Raw genomic sequence first — 17,048 nt, 5'->3', positions numbered from 1 at the left:
AGACCATTTTCAGTGTATCTGCAACTGTCTATTATACCAGCTAATTGGCCGTTTGCATGGCTGTAAAAATCAAGCAGATATGACAACTATGCATCTGTGACAAGAACATATAAATCCTTGTACTACATACCAGCAGCTGCTCAACTTTAGTACTAGTACATTTTGAAAGTCTGTGCTATTTCCATCAGTTCTGTGGGTACTGACGTTCGTCACCATTTCACGAGCGCAATCAAATTTTAAAGTGTGACATGTTGGATATCTGTTTACTCCTCGATTTTTTTTTCTTTTTTTTTTTTTTTTTGTCCCCTAAAATTAACTTGTATTTTTTACTGAAATTTTGCGGTACTATCATGCGACATAAAAAAAATGGAACTACCAATATTTTATTCTCTAGGTTCTCTGCTTTCAGAAAATATATAATTTTGGGGGCTTTTATGTAATCTTCAGGCCTAAAATTGTTTTTAAACGTGAAAAAAAAATGCAAAAACGACTCTGGAAGAGAAAGGGATAAAGGAAAAGCAGCCAGTCATTGCTCATTACACTGCATGGTCTCTCTCCTCCCTGCTAGTGCCCGGTTGCGGTGCTGGAGACAGGCAGGGGAGAAGGAGATAAACCGTACAATGTTAAAATACTTACGCGTTTAAGCCGCCATAAAGCCGCTTTTGTTTTTAAAAGCTCTAGACATTCTAAAAATCACCTTGGATTTAAATACGGTTTACACTTTTTTTTTTTTTTTTTTTGTTTTTGTTTTTATATGTACTAGTAGATTGTCATGAGGAACAAGTAGATTGGGACACAGATTTAGTCCCTGGACAAGTAATTTTTGTCAATTTCCACACCCCTGATCCTGCCCCCCCTAGTGTTTAGCAGTAGGAGGGCATGGAGGAGGGAGGCAGGGGAGCGTCATTTACCACTGTGTATACATCCACATATGTAGCTCTATAGTCACGTGGGCTGCATGGATAAGAAAACTGAGGAAATTAAGAGCTTAGAAGGCACCTGAAACTAAGCATGATCAGTAGAGGACACCGGTTGGTCTACACCATCTGTCTGCAGTGAGGACACAGAGAAGGTGGGAGGGACAGCTGAAGGGCAGGATCAATTAGGTATATTTCACTTTACACAAAATGAATGCTTTATTTGCTTTGTGAGTATGCACACTCTGTTATGTAGCATGTAATAAGGTTTTTTTTGTAGTTGAGGTTTAATAACACTTTAAGGTTTAGTGATTGCTAATAGTACACAAGGACAAGTTGCTTATGCATACTTTTTTTATCTCAATTTTGCCCAAAGTGGTATCATTTTTTTATCTTAAGGAGATCGAACCTCTTTGTCTGACCTTGTACACTCTAATGAGATTGCCTTGCATTCTTTTGATGTTGTCTTCTCTATCCCTTTCTGATTCCTAAAGACAAATTATTGCAATTGTGGAAGATCAACATAAAGTGGTTGTAGTGTCACCCTCTACCATTTCACAAGAGATCTGTCAGGCCTATGCCCTGCGACACAAGGATCCACATTTTCCTATTACAGCTCACTCTGCTAGAGCAGTCTGTGCTTCTTAGGTGTTTTGTGACCAGGCTTCAGTGCGATTGTTGTCTTCCTATATGTTTTCTGGATTCTGTAAGGTTGACTTGCTGGCATCTGTTGATGCCAGCTTTGGCTGCAAGGTTTGGACACGGTAGTGTAATCCTCTGAGGCTTAGAGCAGGTACTCCATGGTCTTTCATTTTCATTGATTAGCCACGCCTTTAGTAGGTGATACTTGTGGATATTGCACATGTTTTATGGATAGCTTTATTGCTCAATCAACAAAATTTTGTACTTGCCATAAAATTATTTTTGTTGCCACTCATTTGAGAGATGGAGCTCCCACTGCCCTATTACTGGGTTGGTTGGGTGTGTTACCTTGTCCTGGAAGATAACTGAAGAAAAATACCAGTCACACTTACCAGTAACTGTGTTTCTAGAAAATCTTCCAGGACGGCAGGCCTACTTCCCACCCGTATTTTGTGTTTGAACAATTTGGGCAAAGTGCCCTACGTGCACTAGGATATAGTGATACTCTTACATAACTGAGGAGTGAGGGGAAGGGCTGGGAATTTAAACTCTGGTTTTTGATTGTGATTCCTGTCAGGTCAAGCTTGTCCTCTCAAGTGTGCCGTCCTGGAAGATTTTCTTGAAACACAGTTACCGGTAAGTGTAACTGGTGTTTTTTTTTATTTTTTCATTTAATATATGGACTCCTTAGTATCCTCCTGCAGGTGACAGTGTAAACCCACACATTTTATGGATAACAGCTGTGTCCCTTAATGTACTTGGCGAACAGAATTTTACAGTGAGTGCAAAAATTCCATTGTTTTGTGATTTTTATTTATTGCGGGTTTATTTAGAAATTGCAGTGTAAATGGCCTTGTCAACTAAAGCTGCATATTTGTTCCACTATTGCCATCTAATTGATTTGTGCATTTGTAAGGAAAAGACAAAGGATAAAGTGAGAGTCTGTGTCACTTTATTTGGGGTGATGAATAGTAATGCAAAAAGTGGCTGTTTATAAATACGCACAAGTACTTCAATTGATAAGCTAGTGTTAAATTGTTACTAAACCCAGGACCCTGTATTCACTATATCTAGTCACCCACAGAACATGGAAATGCACTTATTTTAGTAAATACACTGCTCAAAAAAATTAAAGGAACACTTTTTAATCAGAGTATAGCACCAAGTCAGTTAACTGACCAGATCAATAGCCCAGGAGTTTAAGTACCAGAGGGGGTTGTTAATCAGTTTCAGCTGCTTTGATGATAATGAAATTAACAGGTGCACTAGATGGACAACAATGAGACGACTCCCAAAACAGGAATGGTTTTACAGGTGGAGGCCACTGACGTTTTTTTCCCTACTCATCTTTTCTGACTGTTTTTCACTAGTTTTGCATTTGGCTAGGGTCAGTGTCACTACTAGTAGCATGAGGCAATACCTGGACCCTACAGAGGTTGCACAGCAGTCCAACTCCTCCAGCATGGCACATAAATACATGCCATTGGTAGGTTTGCTGTGTCTCCCAGCACAGTCTCAAGAGCATGGAGGAGATTCCAGGAGACAGGCAGTTACTCTAGGAGACCTGGACAGGTCCGTAGAAGGTTCTTAACCCATCAGCAGGACCGGTATCGGCTCCTTTGTGCAAGGAGGAAGAGGATGAGCACTGCCAAAGCCCTACAAAATGACCTCCAGCAGGCCACTGGTGTGAATGTCTCTGACCAAACAATTAGAAACTGATTTCACGAGAATGGCCTGAAGGCCCAATGTCCTGTAGTGGGCCCTGTGCTCACAGCCTGGCACCATAGAGCTCGATTGGCATTTGCCATTGAACACCAGAATTGTCAGGTCCACTACTGGGGCCCTGTGCTTTTCACAGATGAGAGCAGGTTCACCCTGAGCACATATGGCAGACGTGAAAGGGTCTGGAGAAGCCATGGAGAACGTTATGCTGCCTGTCAAATTGTTCAGCATGACCGTTTTGGTGATGGGTCAGTGATGGTCTGGGGAGGCATATCCATGGAGGGACGCACAGACCTCTACAGGCTAGACAATGGCACCCTGACTGCCATTAGGTATTGGGATGAAATACTTGGACCCATTGTCAGACCCTATGCTGGTGCAGTGGGTCCTGGTTTCCTCCTAGTGCACGACAATGCCCAGCCTCATATGGCGAGAGTATGCAGGCAGTTCCCGGAGGATGAAGGAATTAATGCCATTGAATGGCCCCAAGCTCGCCTTGCCTAAATCCAATAGAACACCTCTGGAATATCATGTTTTGGCCATCCGACGCCACCAGGTTGCACCTTAGACTGTCCAGGAGCTCAGTAATGCCCTTGTCCAGATCTGGGAGGAAATGCCGCAAGACAACATCCGTCGTCTCATTAGAAGCATGCCCTGACGTTGTCAGGCATGCATACAAGGACGTGGGGGCCATAAAAACTACTGAGTACCATTTTGAATTGCTGCAATGATGAAGTCACGATGCACGTGACGCAACGCGTCGGTACTCCATTTCCGGTCACGAGGATTTTCTTTGTGTCTTATCTATATACTATTGAGTGGAGGTGGAGTGGAATAGAACACTGGGGGAGGAGTCTCCATTTACCCTGTGGTCCCTGGATGACCAGCATACTTATGAGGATCTGGTATACAGGAGATTAATAGCCTTTTGGCCCTGTGTGGGTCAGTGTGTGGAGGTGAGAAGGCACTGCTGCCATTTGAGGATTTATGCACTAGAAGTGAAGATCACCTTTTCACACAGTTTTCACTTGCATGGACTTGCTGTTATATATTGATTACTCACGGATTTTTTTTTATATATTTGTGATTCACAGCTGTATGTTAATTTATTGAATAATTATTTAGATTGAATATTATTTATACACATGGCATAGTTGTTATCACTATTCACTTTAAGTTTGTGTATTCATTTCACTGTAAGGATACACTTATGTTTGAGTCATTTATCACAGAGCACTATTATGCAGTTATAAATGGCACTATAGTATGAATTTATTTAGTTATTTTTAGTGCTTCACTAATTTATGTATGCATTTTTTCATTTTGATTTTCAGGGTATCTTTGAATTCAGTCCTCTGTAGGTTAGTAATTTTCATTTCCATCAAATGATGGGACATCTTTACATTCCTAACACATTAGTCCATATCAGTATAGAGATCCAGCATGATATTTTTCCCCCTTGAGATTTGATTTGTTTTCAAAATGTTCCTTTAATTTTTTTTGAGCAGTGTATAAACTGCTAAACATCTTTTCTCATCAACAGTTTGATCAGTCTTGTGACTTCTGTCAGTGTCCAGCAGAGCACTGGTTAAAGCATTATTTCTCCTGTAGGAGGATGCAGGACCTCTGACCTCTGTCTGGACAGTGCCGAGTGGCCCTGTGCTGATCAAATGCACTTGGTCAGTTCCTGCTGAAACTGCCGAGATTTGAACATGGCCAGCTTAAGCAAAGGCAGGTCACCTGATGGGTTTCTGCAAATCACTTTGGCAACTGTTTTTGTGGTAAGCTCTGTGCTTTTTGCAACAGTGCTGGATGTTAGAAAAAATTGTTTTATAGCTGGTTTGGAATCAAATGTACTGAAAAATAAAGGCCCTGTTTTGTAGCAGTATGTCGGATATTGACAATATAGAGCTGAGGCGTTTCTTATGTTTTTGCATGCACTTTATTTGGAAACGTTGGTCCCCTACTAAGTCTCTCATTTATTTAGGATACAAAACAAGAATGGAAAGCAGCAGGTGCCATTGTCAACAGCTACTGTTTCCATGGTTCACAGCGTCCCAGAACTCATGGTCAGCTCAGAGGTAAGCTGCACTACTCTAATTAAAATGTTTAAAGTCTACAAAGCAGTAAAGGGGAGCTATCTTTTGGGTCAATTGTACAACCCTAATTTAAAAAAAAAAAGTTGGGGTGCTGTGTAAAATCTTCATAAAAACAGAATGCATTGCTATGCAAATCTCAAACTGATATTATAGTCACAGTAGAAAATAGAAAACATATCAAATGTTTAGATGTTAAACTACCATTTTTAAGAAAAAAAATAAGGTAGCAATATGGCAGCAACATGTCTTAAAGAAGTTGGGAAAGATCCATGTTTACCATGGTGTAACATTCCCTCCTCTTTTAACAACACTTTGTAAACATCTTGGAACTGAAGAGACCAATTGCTGGAGTTTTGTCCCATTCTTGCCTGATATAGGATTCTAATTGTTCAACAGTCCTGTGGAGTGTTTTGTCATTTTTTGTTTCAAGATGTGACACATATTTTCAATTGGTGAAAGGTTTGGATTGCAGGCAGGCCAGTTAAGCACCAGGACTTTTGGACTTTTCCACTACAAAGCCAAGCTGTTGTCAGAGATTGTTTAGTAGTGTCCTGCTGGAATCTGCGAGGCCTTCACTGAAAAAGATGTCATCTTGAAGGGCACATATGCTCTCTAAAACCTGGCAATAACATTGATGGTGCCTTTCCAGATGTGCAAGTTGCCCATTCCATATACACTAATGCACTCTCATACCATCAGAGATGTATGCTTTTCAACTGAGCGCTGATAACCCAGAAGGTCCCTCTCCTCTTTAGTCTAGAGGATGTAGTGCCCAGGGTTGCGAAAAAAAATTTAAATTTTGGTTTGTGTGACTACAGAACAGTTTTTCACTTTGCAACAGACCATTTAAAATGATCTTTGACCCAGAGAAGACGGCTGAGTTTCTGGATCATGTTCAGATATGGCTTCTTCTTTGCATGATAGAGCTTTACCGTGCATTTTTGGATGGCATGACAAACTGTGTTCACAGACAGTGATATTTGGAAGTATTCCCGAGCCCATGCAGTTTATGTCCATCACTGATGCCCATTTTTAATGCAGTGCCAACTTTGGGCCAAAGACATGGGCATCCAATTGCATTTCGGTCTTGTTTTTTGAGTGCAGAGATTTCTCCATATCCTCAGAACCATTTAATGGGTTGGTGTACTGTTACGGATGATATATTTAAAGTCTTTACAATTGTACGTTGAGGAACATTATTCTGATATCGTTTGTCTAGATGCAACTTTTCACAGATTGGTGAACCTCTGCCCATCTTTGAGACACTCTGTCCAATGCTCTTTTTATACCCAATCATGTTACTGACCTGTTTCCAATTAAAATACTTGCAAAATTTTCTTCCAGCTCTTTGTTAGTACCTCTTATTTTGCCAGCTTTTTGTTGCCCTGTCCCAACTTTTTTGAGATGTGTTGTTGCCATCAGTTTCAAAATTACCTTATATTTTGTTCTTAAAATGGTACATTTTCTCAAACGTTCTATTGAAAATAAAATATGAGTTCTTGAGATTTGCAAATCATTGCATTTTGTTTTAATGTAGCTTTTACACAGTGTCCCAACTTTTTGGGAATTGGGGTTGTATTTCTTTAACAGAGAAACATGGCCAGTTTATTTTTTTTTGGCTGTGCTTTTCTTGGCAGTCAGAAGAATACATTTTACTTTTGTCCTCCTGTGACCCAGAGTCAGCTGGTAGTGGGCAACTGACAGGGCAGAACCGTGTCAGGCTCAGGAAGGATCCTGACTCACCTGACTTCCTTGATTTGATAGGTGGCTCTGCTTTTTAATGCAGAGCTGAGAGCTTTGTTTTTGTAGAGCGAGCACATCATAATTATAGGATTTATAAACTTACTAATTAAAAATGTTAAACAAGTGACCAAAAACCATTATTGTTATCCTTTTAGTCAGCATTTGGTAATGGTCATAATTTGCCTGATTAACACTTTACATTTCAACAAATTACGTGTCTGTGTGTATTTTTAGATTTAATTTTTTTTTTTCTTTTAGCAAGCAGAACAGCTAGGTCGTGAAGACCAGCAGAGATTACATCGAAATAGGAAACTTGTTCTCATGGTTGACCTAGACCAGACATTAATCCATACCACAGAACAGCACTGCCAACATATGTCTAGAAAGGTAAAAGGTGTTTTTTTTTTTTTGTTTTTTTTTCAATGGCATTTACAGTCTACAGTGGTTAGACAAAAAATGTAAACACTACATGATTTGCAGGTGTGAAAGTGACATCATGTTTCGCATAGAAAGTGTAAGTGATGTAACTTTTTTTGCTTCCACTGTGTGATGAGACTCCTAGCTAACAGGTGGGAAGCCTCACCTAGCTAACAGGTGGGAAGCATCAATTTCGTCATTCATTGTGTGCACTGCTAGTAATACTGTCATGTTAGAGCTTACTGAGCTTCAAAAAAGGGCAAATTGTTGGTGCTTGCTTAGCTGTTGCCTCTGGGACTGAAGTTGCCAATTTATTTGCTGTGTCACCGGATACAGTATCAAAGGTTATGGAAGCATATACTGTTTCTGGGAAAACGTCATCTGGTAAGCATAAGTGATGTCAACATGGTCACCTGTCCGGAAAAGACAAAAGGACATTGCGCTGGATTGTGACCCCAGAATAAGAAAACAATTGCTGCAACAGTGACTGCAGAGCTCAATCTCAGTCTTCATGGCATCACTGGTGGGTAGGGTGAGTTTTGTATCTTACAGAAAAAATGTACTAAGGACACTGATGCAACAAAAGTCTCTCAAAAAAACTGCTGGAATATTTCTATTTTTAACTGTCTTATTACGAAAGCATCATAATATTTATGGGAGCTGCAAAAAAAAAGGGCACCACAGAGGTGTGGTTCTTCTTACAGTAAGATTTGTGAAGACTGGCTGTTTAGATATTCTTTATACAGTATTATTAAACCCCCCTCCTTGTCTGTACATGTATCACTACCTCCCCCTCTTCCCTCCTTATAGAATCCTATTTATTATTGTAAAAAAAAAAAAAAATGTATTAAGCTCTTGGTAAATACAACAATGCACAATGTTAAACCTAAGGATCATCCACTGGAAGAGCTCGGCAGAAAATATACTATAAGCAAAATAATCGCAATTAAACCAAACCCTCCAAAAATACAGTGTCAATAAAGAATAACTTTTTCAAACCAGATTAGAAGGGATGAGGGAGCAGGAGGGAGAAGGAAGGGGAGAAAAAGGGATATTTTGGATAGTTCCCATATGGTGCAATGGTGCAGATCAAAAGTCAGACGTCAGAAATCAAAGTCATTACAATTAAAAAGAGGCCACATATAGATCAACCCTGATCTGTGAAACCCAGAGACAAATCAATCAATAAGAACAATCGTAGACTGTTCAGATAATACTGAAAAACCAAAAGGGCGTCAGACCATTATCTGTGAGTAGTTTGGAATACTGGAAAATAAGCCAATCGGACCACATTTTTATGAAATTTTTTAGTTGTTTTTTTAGCAATAACTACTGTTTCTTCCACATGAATAGTGTGTCTTCCACTACCTGTAGCCATTCAACAATTGTAGGGGTTCGTGTAGATTTCCAGTCTCTTGAAATTAAGTCTTGGCGGCATTTAGGAGGTGTCTAGTGAGGAACCGTTTGTATCTTTTCATAGAGCAATTGGCTACATGGACAGCAGGCTGGTTTGAGTGCGAGTTTGATGCCGGTAATATGGACAATCGGCTCACATATTTTCTGCCAAAAGGGCGTTATCGGTGGACATTCCCATCAAATGTGTAACATGCTTCCTTTGGCCTGGGCGCTTCTCCAACAGCGATCGGAGGACAGCAATTACCACAGTTTCAGTTTTACTGCAGTTAGTAAGTACTTTATAGGATGTTTCTTGTACTCTAGTACTAATTGAGCATTTATGTGCAAAGACAAACTCGCTCCCATTTTTTGTCTGTAAGGTTTATTTGAAGAGCATTCTCCTACTGCGTCCGATCCTTGCGGAGTCGTTATTGAAACCAAGAGTAAATGAGTGATGTGGTTCTACCTATAGGATCCATCTTAAAATATATAAGGATTTGAAAGGAGTAAGAGACCTAAAAAAAATATTTTTTTGAATAGAAGCAGAAACATAATTATGCAGTTGGTGATAGGTCAAGAAAGAGGATGCTGTTGTCCTAGTTCCAACTCCACAGCTTCGGAGGATTTTAGCTTATTCTTAGATATACAATGCGTTATCAAAAGAAGAGTAGTTTAATCTTTTGGCGGTATAGTATAGGATTCCAAACCCGGAGGGAAATCTGGGTTCTGTGTGATCGGGGTAAGAGGGCCTGGAGAAGAAGAGATATCATATTCCTTATTTACTCTATGAAAAACATCTACTGTAGCCTTTAAAAGAGGATGTTGCTGGATATGGTGTGTATATTTCCTTTTTGGATCCATGGTAAGTGAGCCAGGGGTAAAGGGGTCATTGCCTCCTCCAATGTCACCCAGTCTTTACTTTTGGAGTGTAAGTTAGTTTCGGATTCTAGCTAAATGTGTAGCATAATGGTAGAATTTGAAATTGGGTAAACCTAGCCCCCCTTTAGGTTTGGGCTTAGGACATTAAGATTAATACATGGTCTCCATCCCATCCAAATAAAATCTCGAAGCATAGTATGAAGTTGTTTGAAGAAACTGGAAGGGAGAGCAATAGGCAGGTTATGAAAATGGTTAAGTATTCTTGGTAAAATCATAATTTTTATGATTACCGCTCGTCCAAACCATGAAAAAAGGCTTGAACGACCACTGTCAAGTCATGTCTGACACCATCTAATAATGGTTTAAAATTGGTTTGATAGATATTTGTTATTTTAGAGGTGAGACGGATGCCTAAGTAATTCTGCCGAATGGGTTACCATTTGAAGGAGTAGTTAGAACGAGTCAATTGGAGTGTATCCGGGGTGAGGGCAAGATTAAGGGCCTCAGATGTGGTATACTTAATTTTAAGATTAGAAATTAATCCAAAATATTGAAAGCCTTAATGAGGTTTGGGATAGATAAATGGGGTTGGGTTAAGAAAAAAAAGGTTCTGCATATTACTGGCACCAAACTCGCTCACACCAGCCTGCTGGCCTCTCCATGTAGCCAATTGCTCTATGAAAAGATACAAACGGTTCCTCACTAGACACCACCTAAATGCCGCCAAGACTTAATTCCAAGAGACTGGAAATCTACACGAACCCCTACAATTGCATAAGCTGCAATTTTATAGATTTTAAGGCCTATCGCAAAACCTCCAATAGAAGGGTTATTGTTGATCGTGCAAATTAAAGGTTCTAAGGTTAAAATAAACAGGAGAGGTCAAAGGGGATAGCCTTCGCTAGTACCGTTGTGAATGTGAACTACATCAGAAAGAGTGCCGTTTACCTTGAGTATCGCTTGGGGATTGTGATATATAGCCGATATCCATGATAGCTTGTGTGGTTTCAAACCAATATACCTGCAAGTAGCCATCATGTAGACCTAAGCGACCCAGTCAAAGGCCTTTTCCACGTCAGTCGACAACAGAAGGCCCTCGAGTCCCTTGGAATGAGCGTGGTGGATTAAATTAAGGGCCTTTGTTATGTTGTCCCGGGCTTCTCTCCCTGGCATAATGCCCACCTGCTCTACACCAATCAGTTTTGGCAGAAAGGTCTGTAACCGTGTAGCCAAAATTTTTGCCAGCAATTTCAGGTCTGTATTCAGTATGAATATCGGTCTATAATTGGAGTAATCAGTTGGGTCTTTAGCAAGTTTGGGTATCGGGGCGATGTGAGCCAAGGTAAAGGAGTCAGGGACTGGTTGTGGGTCTATTAGATGGTCCAGGGCATGTAAAAGGGGGGGTCTTGATTAATTCTGCAAATGTCCTATAGTAAAGAGTGGTAAAACCATCCGGACCTGGGCTTTTTCCTGGTTTCAAATTTTTAATTGCAATTAAGAGTTATTCTGTTATTATAGGGCTATCTAGTGATTCTGCTTCTTTGGAGGTTAAGATTGGTAGACTATTATCTTGTAGATATTGTGATAAAATCTGTGCTCTATCCCCTATTGTGTCGACTGGTTTATGTGAAGAAGTTAAATTATAAAGTGTAGTGTGGAAATCATGAAAAATTGCTGCTATCTGATCTGAATTATGCACAGGATTTCCTTCCGGATTTTTGATTGATAAAATGGATGAGTTCTATTCTAAGAACTTCAAAGCTCTTGCAAGAAATTTGCCACTCTTATCCCTATGTTCGTAATAAAACTCTTTTTTTAAAGAAAAGGATATGTTTGGCTTTAAGGTATAGCAAGAATAGTAATTGTCGGATAGCGGACAATTCAGTGGCCAACAATTCAACTCTTGACTGTTTATTTTGTGCTTCAAGGGTTGCAATTTTCTCTACAAGAGATCTGATATGTTCAGATGCTTCTTTCTTCTTCTGGGACCCTAGGAGTATAAACTCCCTACGTAATACGCATGTATGAGCCTCCCACACTGTCAGAGAAGACATTTAGTTGGAAATAGGACTGTATGGTTTCAGTAATTTGTTGAAGGGTAGAAGGATCCGTCAAAAGAGTGGGATTGAGACACCAGTTGCTTAATTTATGTGAGGGAGTGTTAAATTCCAACGACTGACATCGGGGAGTGGTCAGAGGAGGTTTGTATCCCTATGTCTGCAGACTGAAGTGTGAATCACGTTGTGTAATGAAGACATAGTCCATACAGGAGTGTTTTTTATGAAGTGCCGAATAAAAGGTGTAGTCTGTGCCTGTGGGGTGCACCACTCGCCATGAATCCACTAAGGTGAGAGAGTTCAGCAAAAAAAAATGTTCAAAATTTTATAGGCTTCTACTAGACTTATGCTTAGATGTGTCTTGTGTGGGGTGTAGAGGTATGTTAAAATCACCACCTAATAGAATACATCCAATGGCAAACCCTTCTGGAATAAGTGGTCTACAAAAGGCGAGGTGCCCAGTATTTGGGTAGTAGAGGTTTGCAGCGTCACTGGGGTATTTCACCACTTACCCTTCAAAAAGATTAGTCTACCCTGGGGATTTATGAGTTGTTGTTCTAATTCAAACACTGTATGCTTATGTGTAAGTATTGACACGCCTTTTAGATTTTTGTACCATGTTTGGTGCATGGTACACCTTCAGAAAGTGTCTATCAAATAGATTCAGTATAGACTGGGATTGGAAATGGGTCTCCTGCAGAAACACAAAGGAAGATTTTACTTTCCTTGGCTCTCTTAGCAGTTGTGTCCTCTTCTCTGGGATATTGAGACCTCTGACGTTTATGTGAAATTATAGTGGGGCTCTTACCTAAATAAGAGTAAGTCATAGTTTAAAGAGAAACTAAAGACCTTCAAACGGAGAAAGAGAAGAGAAAAAGGGGGGAAGAGGGGGGTATGGGTATCAAGAATCCCTTAAACAAGGGGATGAAATGCTTTAACAAGTATCAAAGCTTACTTCCACTAATAGGAAGAAGTGCCACTAAAGTCGTTTAAATGCAAGAACACTCTAAAAATACTTAATAAGCACTTGTATCACACTGGTGGGGGTAGTGGGAGGAGTGAACCGAGTTGTAGTATAATCAACAAACATTACATGAAAGTGTCATTGTATTGTACCTGCAGCTTACAGTCTTAAGAGCATGAAGAAAACTATTAACATAGAATAATACTGGTCATGTCTATTATAATTTAAGTTGTTAAACCTAGAATTGGTTTGGTCACCTAGTATTGATATATTGCAAACTGGGAAGAACTTGGGGCCACAAGGACCTGCCACAGGCATCCGCATAATGTATGGAGAAATAAGATACCCCAAATTCCAAAGCTGGAGGCTTCTTAAGTGGGCCATCACTGTCAGCACGGGAAAAAAAGGGGGGGGGGGCTTATGCTACAAGCCAGTGAGGTCAGCCATAGGGGCCCATGTACATCTATTACAGGAAATTTGGGTGAGTATTCGATCTACAGGGTATTACAACACACAGTTATATGTGCAGGAATCTTTAAATGGGGTATACCGGTTAACCAATGCATTCGTTCAATTTCCCTGATCATGGAAGAAAGGGACCAGGTCCGACAACGTTGTTTTAATTATTATGTTGCTGGTTTTTAAATGTAATTACCGCTTTTTCTTCACTATAGCTCAGAGATTCAGCTGACACTTTCCCCCTAGCTAAAACAAAAAAGTTTCCTTTTAGTTTATTTCCCAAGTTAAAAGAAACAATGTTTCCTTTCAGTTTCTTAAAAGAAACAGTTTCCTTTAACTCTGGGGAAAGTGGCAGCTAATTCTGTGAGCTATAGTGAAGAAAAAAAATGCTGGCAATTGCATTTAAAAATCGGCAATTGCATTTAAAAATTCGTAAACCGAGGCATTATTTTCAATGGATTTTCATTCGTAAACTGAAAATTACATTAACTGAGGCGTTCGTAAACCGGGGTACACCTGTAATTGACTCCGGAAACCCCTTATCCGAATATTATGCCTCCGACCCCTGTTATCCAGATCCTCTAGGTGTCGATTCATAGTGATCAATTGTGCAGTGTGCGTATCTGAGACTGTTTCCAATTACGCTATGGCCTTCTCTCCTTTGTCCCACTTTCTCTGTCCCCGCCATCTTCTCTGTAAGGGCTAACAAGTCCGCTTTAAGTTCTGTGATAGCCAAGGAAAAAGTGTTTTTAATGTCGGCTACAAATGCCGACATATCCGAGTAAGCGAAAGGGTGGTCTGATGATTCAGAGCCTCTTACCATGTCCTCTGAGTCTGATTGCGAACCGTCACTGTAATTCTCCTTGTGTTCAGCTGGCACCATCTTGGCTGCAGTCTCCCCGTGGCCTGTCCATGGCTGTGTTTTAAAGATGTCCGGGATACTACGGGAGCCTGAAGCAGTGGAAAGGCTGCATGCCTGCGTCCCCGAATAGTAGTGGGTAGACTTGCCCATGTCCGAGTAGTAGACCAGTATTTTAGCTTAGAAGCTGTGGGCTGGAAGGATCTCCTTTACCGTGCTGCCATCCACATTGCTTGCCATGCCATGCTCCCCCATAGAATACTTTTCGGTTTAAATTTATGAAGAAATGTTTCCTATATATAGCAGAAAAAAAGCTGGTACTAAATACCACCAAAATAACACTGTGTGTGTGTGTGTGTGTGTGTGTGTGTGTGTGTGTGTGTGTGTGTGTGTATATGTGTACAGTGGGGATCGAAAGTTTGGGCACCCCAGCTAAAAATTTGTATTAATGTGCATAAAGAAGCCAAGGAAAGATGGAAAAATCTCCAAAAGGCATCAAATTACAGATTAGACATTCTTATAATATGTCAACAAAAGTTAGATTTTATTTCCATCATTTACACTTTCAAAATAACAGAAAACAAAAAAATGGCGTCTGCAAAAGTTTGGGCACCCTGCAGAGTTAATATCTTGTACTACCCCCTTTGGCAAGTATCACAGCTTGTAAACGCTTTTTGTAGCCAGCCAAGAGTCTTTCAATTCTTGTTTGAGGTATCTTTGCCCATTTTTCCTTACAAAAGTCTTCTAGTTCTTTGATATTTCTGGGCTGTCTGTCACGCACTGCTCTTTTAAGGTCTATCCATAGATTTTCAATTATGTTGAGGTCAGGAGATTGTGAAGGCCATGGCAAAACCTTCAGTTTACGCCTCTTGATGTAATCCTACGTGGATTTCGAGGTGTGTTTAGGATCATTATCCATTTGTAGAAGCCATCCTCTCTTTAACTTCAGCTTTTTCACAGATGGCATCAAGTTACCATCCAAAATTTGCTGAAATTTTATTGAATCCATTTTTCCTTCTACTCGTGAGATGTTCCCTGTGCCACTGGCTGCAACACAACCCCAAAGCATGATTGATCCAACCCCATGCTTAACAGTTGGACAGAGGTTCTTTTCATTAAATTCTGTGCCCCTTCTTCTCCAAACGTACCTTTGCTCATTCCGGCCAAAAGTTCAATTTTAACCTCATCGGTCCACAGAACTTGTTTCCAAAATGCATCAGGCTTGTCTATATGTTCATTTGCAAAGTTCAAACGATGGTTTTTGTGGTGAGGACGTAGAAGAGGTTTTCTTCTGATGACTCTTCCATGAAGACCATATTTGTACAAGTATCTCTTTATAGTGGAATAGTGTACCACAACTCCAGTGTCTGCGAGATCTTTCTGGAGGGATCGTGCAGTCAAACGTAGGTTTTGAATTTGTTTTTCTCACAATCCTGCGAGCTGTTCTGTCTGATATTTTTCTTGGTCTTCCAGATGTTGCTTTAACTTCCACTGTTCCTGATGACTGCCATTTCTTAATTACATTCCGAACAGAGGATATTGACATCTGAAAACGCTTTGCTATCTTCTTATAGCCTTCTCCAGCTTTGTGAGCGTCAACTATTTTCAGTTTCAGTTTTCTAGACAACTGCTTAGAAGAACCCATGATGCTGATTGTTGGGGCAAGGTCAGATGAGTCTGGGCATTTAAAACCTTTGAGATTGACATCACCTGGTCTTCCCAGACGATGTTTGAGAACAATCCATGACACTGGCAGGTCTCAGCTTGGCAAAGGGGGCAGTGCATGCTATAAATTCTGCAGGGTGCCCAAACTTTTGCAGATGCCATTTTTTTGTTTTCTGTTATTTTGAAAGTGTAAATGATGGAAATAAAATCTAACTTTTGTTGACATAAGAATGTCTAATCTGTAATTTGATGCCTTTTGGAGATTTTTCCATCTTTCCTTGGCTTCTTTATGCACATTAATACAAATTTTTAGCTGGGGTGCCCAAACTTTCGATCCCCACTGTATATATGTGTATATGTATGTATGTGTGTGTGTATGTATGTATGTGTATATATATATATATATATATATATATATATATATATATATATATATATATATATATATATATATATACATACGTAATGTGTGAAACTCGAAAAATTAGAATATCGTGCAAAAGTTAATTTCAGTAATGCAACTTAAAAGGTGAAACTAATATATGAGATAGACTCATTACATGCAAACCAAGATAGTTCAAGCCGTAATTTGTCATAATTGTGATGATTATGGCTTATTACAGCTCATGAAAACCCCAAATCTACAATCTCAGAAAATTAGAATATTACTTGCAATCAATAAAACAAGGATTGTACATAGAACAATATCAGACCTCTGAAAAGTATAAGCATGCATATGTACTCAGTACTTGGTTTGGGCCCCTTTTGCAGCAATTACTGCCTTAATGCGGCGTGGCATAGAAGCTATCAGCCTGTGGCACTGCTGAGGTGTTATGGAAGACCAGGATGCTTCAATAGTGGCCTTCAGCTCTTCTGCATTGTTTGGTCTCATGTCTCATCTTTCTCTTGGCAATGCCCCATAGATTTTCTATGGGGTTCAGGTCAGGCGAGTTTGCTGGCCAATCAAGCACAGTAATCCCACGGTCATTGAACCAGGTTTTGGTGCTTTTGGCAGTGTGGACAGGTACCAAGTCCTGCTGGAAAATGAAGTCTGCATCCCCATAAAGCTCATCTGCAAAAGGAAGCATGAAGTGCTCCAAAATCTCCTGGCAGACGGCTGCATTGACCCTGGACTTAATGAAGCACAGTGGACCAACACCAGAAGATGACATGGTTCCCCAAATCAACACAGACTGTGGAAACTTCACACTGGACTTCAAGCATCTTGCA

At 40.1% G+C, this 17,048-nt stretch overlaps 1 protein-coding gene across 5 annotated transcripts in view; it reads left to right on the top strand.

Moving 5' to 3' along the window:
• Positions 1-17,048, top strand: part of CTDP1 (CTD phosphatase 1) — a 199,530-nt gene that overhangs the window by 29,865 nt on the left and 152,617 nt on the right. For all 5 annotated transcript variants that reach the window (XR_016313465.1, XM_089682340.1, XM_089682339.1 and 2 more), the window contains exons 3-4: positions 5,269-5,362; positions 7,382-7,510. Coding sequence is in view for 4 of the 5 variants with exons in the window: in XM_089682340.1 (XP_089538466.1) it covers positions 5,269-5,362; positions 7,382-7,510 (223 nt within the window). In the remaining variant the exon portion in view is untranslated. The remainder of the gene's footprint in view (positions 1-5,268; positions 5,363-7,381; positions 7,511-17,048) is intronic.

This window comes from Staurois parvus, unplaced genomic scaffold (genome assembly GCF_062004578.1).
Source record: "Staurois parvus isolate SC_StPar_1 unplaced genomic scaffold, SC_StPar_1.0 ptg000287l, whole genome shotgun sequence".
Taxonomy (NCBI): Eukaryota; Metazoa; Chordata; class Amphibia; order Anura; family Ranidae; genus Staurois; species Staurois parvus.
Note: the sequence above shows the minus strand (reverse complement) of the source record. Positions and strands in the feature narration are given on the sequence as shown.